We start from the raw sequence: 9,302 nt of genomic DNA on the forward strand, positions 1-9,302 counted from the left end.
AAGACTAGACCTCACGAAAATTGAGGTCAACAACACTATTAGTTCTACGCAAGTGCACGTATCCCTTCAAGCAATATAGGCCTTTCTTTAAAAACTCCAGTGTCAATCCCAAGAAAAAGAGAGGTAAGAAATCTCTTAGGTTAATTCTAGTCTACTACTATAAGCAATTAGTTCGGAAGGTTGACTAAAGTGGTTTTAAAGTATGCTAACAAAAATTAGTTTACTAAATTAATTTCTAAACTTTAAAGTTAAATTTACTAAAGACTAAACAAAGTTTTGTGACGAAGAATTCAAATTTAAGAAAGTATCATTCCCACTACAATGAATTTTTTGTTAATGATAGAGATAAATGGTTTGAATTTGTAATGTTTTAAATAGGAGCAATTTTAATTATCTACCCTCGGTCAAGTGTTATAGAGAATCGTTGGCTAATCTTATGTTTAGTATCTAAATCCATGGTTACACTGGGAGGATACTAGCTCTCTTGGCTCTCACTCCACAGCTCCCACTTCACTTCCCCTGAAGACTAACTCTCGCTTTAATTCTTAAACACCAATTCTTAAACACCAAGACCAATCTGGGGATTTTAATTCCAGAGCTCCCACTTCACTTCCCCTGAAGGCTCTCTCGCTTCAGTTCTTAAACACTAAGACCAATCTGGGGATTTTTGGAGATTTTAATCTGCTACCCTAAAATCTCTAATTCTACACCCAACAACGTATATTTCTCTATTTATTTGCACACAATTCTATGAATGAAACACTCCTTCATGGAAATGAATGTGATTCTCACTTTGTATTGAAACTCATAATTCATTTTCCAGATAGTATGTTTCACAACAGATGTTAACATTTCAATTGAACAAATCGAAAAGTAAATTAAGAACGAAATGAAAAAATCATCACAATTATTTAACATTTAAATGACACATCCAAATTATCTCTCAATTTCACCATATCTCATTGCAGGGAGAAAGACAAAGAAGTCTACTCAAAATTCATGAGGAAGATACGACAAAACACGTATTATATATATAAACAAGTTTTCAGAACAAAGAAATGAAAAAAACACAACTTATCTTAAACTCATCTTCAAGCAAATCCCTTGAAGCACTTTCTCTCTTTACAATCAAAACTGAATTCTCTCTTAGAAATGTAATAAAGAAGAAACCTCTCACATTCCCTCTCCTCTTACAATTCTTCAAAAAAATCATCTCCACAAACAAGACTTTACTCTACACTTACACACATACACGCACACATACGCGCTCTTTTAAAGAGGCACAAAATCCTTCTTTTTTCCCAAGAGCTTCACTTCAAGGGACACATCTCTTCACTCCTAGAGTCTAGATTCATTGAATCACTACAAGAGACACATTTCTTCATTTAAAAGCCACTCATTAACTCCAAAAGACACATCCATTCATTTAAGAGTCTTTCCAAGTGTCTAAATGCATTGAATCACTTCATGGAGTGTTTGAATCAGTTGAGAGCCTTCTAGAACAACAAAAGCCGCCAAAAAACCGTCCATAATCGTCTTGGGCGCCATCGGCGCCGGTTTGGGTGCCTTCGGCGCCATTTTTCATCGCTTCTCTGGACTTCGTTTCAACTTCACTGTTTCGCTCCGTTTGACTTCGTTTCAGCTCTGTTTCGCCTCGTTTCAGTTGTGTTTCGTTCCTAACAGATAGACCTACAAAATAAGCATGAAAAAAAATTTTCTTTAAAGTTTAATTTCATTCAAAAACATGTGAGGAGAAGTGAGAAGTAGATTAAGCATAGAAAAACATTGAAATGTGTCGGGCTAGAATTTTTTTTCTTGCTCATTTTAGTTCCAAATTACACCGTTTTTGCTTCTTTTTCACCAAAGTTCATTTCTTATACCTGAAGCCAAAAACATGCAAAATATCTTCCTTTAAAATGTAATATCACCAAAAATGAGTATAAAATATATGTCTAAAAATGCATATATTTTTGGTGCATCAGATACAAAGGAAAAAAACATTTAGCGGGATAAGGTTTGTTGTTGTTCTTCTTATTCTTATAATAAGCACTTAATTAAAAAATATCACTGTTAGTTTTAAGTAATCCTATTGTTATATCATATCATCTAATTATTCTTAAAGAGATATTTTTATTTTATTACACTTCTTGATTAATATTTATAATGTTTTACATCGAGCATAAGAAATGAGTAGTAATGCGGTTAGAGAGTAGTGCATATCGATTTAACAGGGAAAGTGTAATAATTATTTCAGCAGAAAATCTATAATTTATGAATCAAGTGAACTTAGCTTGGCGAGTTCACAAAGATGGTTTTTAAGTCCAAATCCTAATTAACAGAAATAGATCTCAAAGTAGTAGAGACAAGAAGCAAGACGAAAAAAATTACGAGAGCTCTTCAAGATAGATGAGGCTCATGCATCTATGATTCGGGGAATCGTGGTGATCGTGGCTTCCAAAATGTTTTCCCATGTGATTGTTGTCAATCGATGATATAGTACTCATGCCTATGTCTAGATCAAAAGTAGCCTAGAATCCATGAATTTGAGGCTTCCTCAATCCCCATGGCATTCTGCTAAACTGATACAAACCACTGGAATAGCACCCTCTTGGAATAAATGAAGTTTGCTAAACTGATTGCAAAATTCTACTAAACTGAATAAATGGAATGGCATTCTGCTAAACTGATTGCAAAATTCTACTGGAATATGTCCATCCTCTTGGAATTTTGCGGTTAACCATTTGTTTCCACTACGCAACGATTAGAGGTCATAGTTTCACAAAACGTTTTAACATCCTGGTTGACCAGACTAGGAATAAATGAAGTTCGGAGGTTAACCAACAACGTAAGCCGTGAAAGCATGAGAAAATGAAATCAAAAACACATCTCAGAAAATCAAGATAAAATCACTAGCCCTACATCATATAGACATGAAGAAAGGGCTATCAACACATTGTAGAGAAAGCCACAGGCATAGAATCCATCCAGATTTTAATTGTAAGAAAATAACAAAAGCAAGAACTTACAATAAAACTTGCTTTCTCTATAGGAATAGCACCCTCTCCTCTCATACAATTGAACTCTCCAAAGCTTCTCAAGAAATAAAAGAGAAATAATGTCTTGAGGTTTCAATCCAAAGGAATAAGAGAAACCCAAGAGGAATCCCTTTTCTAACCAAAACCCTACCCTTCTTACAGCCTCCAGCCGCCAAAAGGTGCCTAAGATTTGCCTTGTGAATTAATTTATAGGCAAAGCTCGGCAAAGGCAAGTACTTTCTTGCCACAATTGATATTGCAAATTGGCGCAGACGCTATTGCTTCAGCGATATTCTCACCCGGTATCGAGAATACTCATTATGGGATAAGCTTAACACCAAAAGATGGCTCTGACGAACTTCTGGTCATCAAAGCTCGACTCCTTCCTCTTTCCTTTGATTTTCCAAATGAAACATGAAAGTGTTTAACAATGCACGGTTAGAATCCGCCCAAACACGAAACACGTACCTCACAAAAGCTAGGGATCGCAAATCCAAAGTGTAATAACATTGGCGGCAGCTTGCCTTGGAGCAATAGGTAAAGGCAAAGGAGCAAAAATGAAAAAAAAGAAGGTTGAGTAGAATCTTTTAGACTAGTGAAATTAAAATAAAAAAAAAACATAAATACGCTCAAAATTCCTTTATTCCTAAAGCTCATATACCATGAAGAAAAGAGAAAATATTTGAATTTGGTACGCAATTCATCAGTGCTCTAATTGCTCTATTTATATAGCAAGATTTTAAGTTGCTCTTAGTAGCTTTTACATAAAAAACTATTAATAATATTAAAAGCAAGGAAGATATTATACGGTAGAGAGATTTTTGCACGTTAAGAGGCCCGTGAATTGCCAACTTGTCCACAAAAATGGATCGACAGTTATGAAATTCAACAAATTGCCATGATGGCCTGCAAAACCATCAACATATAAGTACCAATAAAGTTCAAGGTCACTGAATATAGCAAACAAACTGCTATTTAAGGCCATAATTCTTATCTTTTTTTTCTCCAAACTTCTTTCTTAATTTATTCCCTTGTGGCCTCTACTATGACCAATATTGAAAATGACATCAACCTTACAACATTTCTTTTTGTTATCATAAATGATAAAAATACAAATTAGGTTATTTGAATGTTCACATTCCACGCACAACCAATTTTCGGAGAAACACTTGATAGAAGAAGTGAGACACTTACTCATTTTGAAGCAATACGGGAGAATCTGTCCCATCCCATACAAGAACTATCCAGTCATTAGTAGAAGTTTTATACACGTCAAGAACCTTCACACAACAGCAATAAGATTATATTCCGCTTCATTTTAGAGATGGAATAAAATATAAAGGAAAAGTTAAGAGGTTGTATATTACCTTGCATACTATGTCCAATTGTTTATCCGATTCAATGTTACACAACAATAATGTTTTGAACACTGGAAAAATGATCAAAGTTGTTACTAGTTAAGACTAACAAATCAAGCATTACAACTGATTCAAGAAAAGAAAAAAAGAATTTTATTTTATAACGAAGCATTAAAACTGAATCAAGAAAAGAGAAAATGAACTTTATTTTATAATGATGTACGGCTAGAAATCGTATTTCAGATGTTCACAGAAACCAATTACGTTAGACATAGTAGAAGTTTACAGACATGAGGTTTTTTTGGGAAAGAGCAGTAGTATATCAGGCCAATATCATTTGCCCATTAGAAAGTTCCTCGTAAACATTTGTAAGGATTGGCTGGTTATGGGGTTAAAGGCCTGAAATCAATGAATTAAGGATCTCCCTTTTCAATAGAGATGCGCGATGAAACTCCATGCTTTCCACGTTAGGGCCTGTTAAATGTGGTGTGCCCTAAAAACTAATTTGCCTCACAACGTGATATATGGTACAACAAGTATGCACCAATGCTCATAATGCTCAGGAGATGTAACGTTCAATCAACATAAGCCCTTAACGTCCACAAAGATAAAAAGAACATAATAGAATCCATGAATCAGTGCCTTTGCAACAAAAAATCACCTTCTTGTTGATGTCTCAAAGACAATGCCCTCAACTGCAGCACTAGTTTTTCATCAGCATTGGAAGCCAAAAACCTTCTAGTCAACGACGTTTGGTAGGGAGTCAAGTCTCCGCCAGCTTTCCCGTCAAACAATGCGAATGAGGAAATTCTTCTTTTAAAAGTACAAAAGAAATCTCCCCCATACACGTTCAACTGGAAAGAAATGGTTTAAAAAACACAGTAAAGTTGTCAGGTAACAGAACACAACCAATGTCAGCATAAAAATGGTTGGTCGACAGCTGCAGAAAACTCCATCATAAACATAGGGAAGGTTAAGCCAGCTAAATGAGGAACTCCACTAAGCCCCTACTCATTTGAATAAGGGAATTGAGTATGAAGTAATCACCAAATATTTAACCTGGCAGTGCAAAGAAGAAAACTAAATAAAAAAATATATATAAAATGCATATACATAGGAAGAACATAAAGTGAACAATGACACTAGCATTATAAAGCTTGTGTTCAATTTTTTGTTCCAGTATTTTCATTAAAAACATGCCTATGATGCTAATCGAATTCAATAGAACAGTTCAATAATTTGATCATACTACTACGTTTGGTTAACCGCTATAAATTGCTTCCATTAGCCCTTGACTCTCTTAATTAGATTTCTTTCCAATTCAAAACTTCAGCACATAACCAATGATTTGGAAATTCATTTTTTGTTGTCGAGATTACAGCATTTTGTTACAGAGGTGCCAATTGACAGTTTCCATCTTTGTGGAACCAAGTTTGGACACTGTATCGGAAACGAGGTTCAACCGACAAGAACTGGATGGTAATTTTATTTCAAAGGTTGTCTCCCTATTTAGCATTGTTTTGTTTCCAGTGCTCCCTTCTGCAGTTATTTTGTTTCCCAATATTTAGTTGTGTTTGACTGCATCTATGTACAAACTTACCTTCTGCGCATACTGTAGCAACGCAAGGCTGATTCATTTCCTTCATTTTTCCCAACAATAAATTGTAGCAGGAAAAAAACAACACTTGCTGGGAAATTGTTGAAACTAGACCTTTAAAATTAAAAATTATTGTTTTGCTAAATGTAATGATAAAACTGCTTGTTCTTGTTAGAGGCCAAGTGTAATAAATCAGCTAATAGTATCAGGCTAAAATTTGGAGTACTTTGAGATTTTATTTATTTTAGGCATTTCTTGGGTTAAAAATAGGACCCCAAAGGCTCGAACACAGATATTGAATGGTCGAATAAATTTTTGCTTCATCTCAGTTCTAGTATGCGTTATTGGCTATGATTTCTTCAAGCATTGTGTGAGTTTTAAAGATAACTTCTGTGGATTTTTCTCCTTATACTAACATTAAAGTAAGATCTAATTAGTGAACTCTATCCAGGTTCTTTCTACTAAATTGTTTAATGATTGGTTTCTTTCTTGATTTGATTTTATCAATTTTGATAGCTATGATTTTCCTTTTGTAGGGTGAATCTTAATTGCGACAGAAAATTATATTCGCTCTCATATCTCCAGTTGAAATTCAATTTTTTTGAGAACTTTTACATTGTTGTTAAGGATAAATGAAGTGAGATTTATGTTTTCCATTAAATGATTAAAATCTTTGCTTAAAATAATAGTTGGAAACTATGAATAATATTTTTTTGTGTATTTTACAGCTAGTCTCAATCTACGATTGCCTTAGTAAACTCTCGATCCTAAGATATCCTACAACAAATTTTCATCTGAGTCAGTTCTTGTCAAAATGAGTAGAAACGTAGCTAATCATCAAAGCCACTTAACAGGTCACCATAGAGATGAGATTTTAATGGGCTGTATACCAATTAAAAGGATTGCTAACCAAACAAGTCCTGCTAAGCACTATAATAAATAAAGTTAATAACTAATACTTTGGAACCTCATTAACGAGAACCCATTCATAATAACATTACAGAAAATGAAAACATGGAAAAATAACCAAGGTAGATGTCATAAGGGTTATGTTTATGAACATTATCACAATCATCGGTTACAACCTTTTAGAATTGATAAAGACGCTACTAGGAAAGTTAAATTGAGGTGTCTGCTTTGATAGGGAATATATCCTAACGCTTCTTATAACATAGTATATATGAATAATTTTTTCAATTGGAAAAGGATATCTAGTGAGCAACAAGGATTATGAAAATAAAGCTAATCGGTCAAGTTAAAATGTATTGGATGAGCATGGAAAGACAAAATAAAATATCATGACTAGAAACTACTGCTACTTGGGCTAAAATAAATATGTCAACAGATTAATGAATTTAACTCAAAAAAATAAAGAACAATGACTGAAATTGAACTTATCAATAAGTATGAAGAATTTTTATTGCATTATAAATTAAGAGCCCATTTGGGGCCGATTATTGGGCGCTGTGCGGTACCAAACCGCGCCGCGCTCCTTTTTTTTTCGTTTGTTTACAGCATTTTTGGGCTGCGGTGGGAGAAAATCGTGAAATGTCAGCCGCGGGTTCTACCCTGCGGCACACGTTCCCTATCAGTTGCGCCCGCACTCTTTATTGGCATTACGAACCGCGGTTAATCTGTTTCGTCTTGTATAAACCCGAAGTTCCTGAGGAGTGGGTTGTGTAGACTGAGGAGGTTGAATAGGAGAAGGTGTGGGTTGTGTAGACTGAGAAGGTTGAATAGGAGGTCTGACAGTCGGTGAGGGACCCGTGTCAGTTGGTAAAGGAACACAGGGCTGTTGTTCACTCTCCCCCTGAATGACAAACCCTTGGTAGTATAATTGATGCTCAAAAAAGGTGACATCCATAAAATTGTGGACCTTTTTAGTTGAAAGATAATAACACTTGTAGCCTTTCTTGTTGGTCGAATACCCTATGAATATGTATTTGACAGATTTGGGGCCTAAATGTGCGAGTGCGTCTGGAACGTCGATTTTAGCTAAGAAAGACACTCATATTGATATGGTTTGCGACCGCGCCGACATCTACCTCCCCCTCATCTCCCTCTCCCTCTCTCGCGATTGAAAAGTGAGAACGCCGGCATCTCCCTCCCCCTCTTTCACTTGAGCCATTTTTCTGTGTTGGATATGTTGACATGTTGGGTTTTCTTCAATTGTTTGGATCTTTGTTAAAGATCTTCATTTCTGATGGTTCGTTTTGGCCCTATTGTTTCCTGTGGATTATTAAGTTTTCTTCAGCCGTTTGAGCCGCGGATTTTCAAGAATTATGCATTTTTTTTATTTTTGGGTTGCCTGAGAATTAACACCCAAGCCATCCTTATGCCTTCTCCATTATTTGGTATATTGTCCATTCAATATTCGTTATGAACTTTCTTAAAAATAGATGTTGACATTAATTTTGGTGAGGTATTTCCTTCTCTCTCCTTAGAGTCTAGGGTCTAGCCTTAGGTTCTCCCTGTTTAACCCTCCTAGAGGACTAGCACTGAAACCCACACCATTTAGAAATTTGAGCCACTTTTTTACTACTTCGAGTCTCGTATAGACGGTTCCGAATTCTCAGTATTTCACTGAGTCGATTAAAACTGACATATGAAACTCAAGTTGAGTTCCTATAAGGATAGGAGCAGCACTAGGAAAACCCTTTGTGACTCGAATACTCACAAACACTACAATTTACACATTCACTACACTGCACGCGATATTAATTTAAATTGGTCTGATTGTCGACAAACTCGTCCAGATGACCCAAGATGACGAAACAAAATGTGCGAGTGCGTCTGGAACGTTGATTTTAGCTAAGAAAGACACTCATATTGATATGGTTCCGCGTGCGAGCAAACGACGATGAGTAAAAAGAATTAATTAAAGGAAGCGGGTTCAGGTTCAAGCTCAGCCCGTATTTAATTCGAGCTGAACACGTCCAATTAAACTAGGTCGAACCAATAACGCGGTTCGTAATTTGAATTTTTAAATCTCAAATTAACCGCTCAAACTCCCTTTAATTGAATTTTATAAAGCATTATGACATTCCAATTGAGACAGAAGCATGCATGGAAACTAATTAGTCTCCCGCCCAATGCCGCGTAGCATTCCTTCGGAATTCCCGGCATACAAGATCCTGCTCTCCACTGAAAAACCCCATTCAGCCTCTCCCTTCCTCGCGCTTGAAACTCGTTGGCCTCCCACTTCCTCGCGACCAAACCTTACTCCCCCTTCCTCGCGACTGAATCCAACTCCCTCTTCTTCTCTCGATCGAAGCCCTAGCCGCTCGCCCTCTGCCTTCAGGTCGGCTCGAC

At 36.0% G+C, this 9,302-nt stretch overlaps 1 protein-coding gene across 13 annotated transcripts in view; it reads right to left on the minus strand.

Moving 5' to 3' along the window:
- The window catches only part of LOC110025665 (protection of telomeres protein 1a-like), a 95,104-nt gene that overhangs the window by 79,174 nt on the left and 6,628 nt on the right, over positions 1–9,302 (minus strand). For all 13 annotated transcript variants that reach the window (XR_002294145.1, XM_020726267.1, XM_020726261.1 and 10 more), the window contains exons 3-5: positions 5,055–5,247; positions 4,403–4,464; positions 4,230–4,315 (exon numbers count right to left, since the gene is read on the minus strand). Coding sequence is in view for 12 of the 13 variants with exons in the window: in XM_020726267.1 (XP_020581926.1) it covers positions 4,230–4,315; positions 4,403–4,464; positions 5,055–5,247 (341 nt within the window). In the remaining variant the exon portion in view is untranslated. The remainder of the gene's footprint in view (positions 1–4,229; positions 4,316–4,402; positions 4,465–5,054; positions 5,248–9,302) is intronic.

The sequence above is a fragment of the Phalaenopsis equestris genome, unplaced genomic scaffold (genome assembly GCF_001263595.1).
Source record: "Phalaenopsis equestris unplaced genomic scaffold, ASM126359v1 Scaffold000320, whole genome shotgun sequence".
NCBI classification, from domain to species: Eukaryota; Viridiplantae; Streptophyta; class Magnoliopsida; order Asparagales; family Orchidaceae; genus Phalaenopsis; species Phalaenopsis equestris.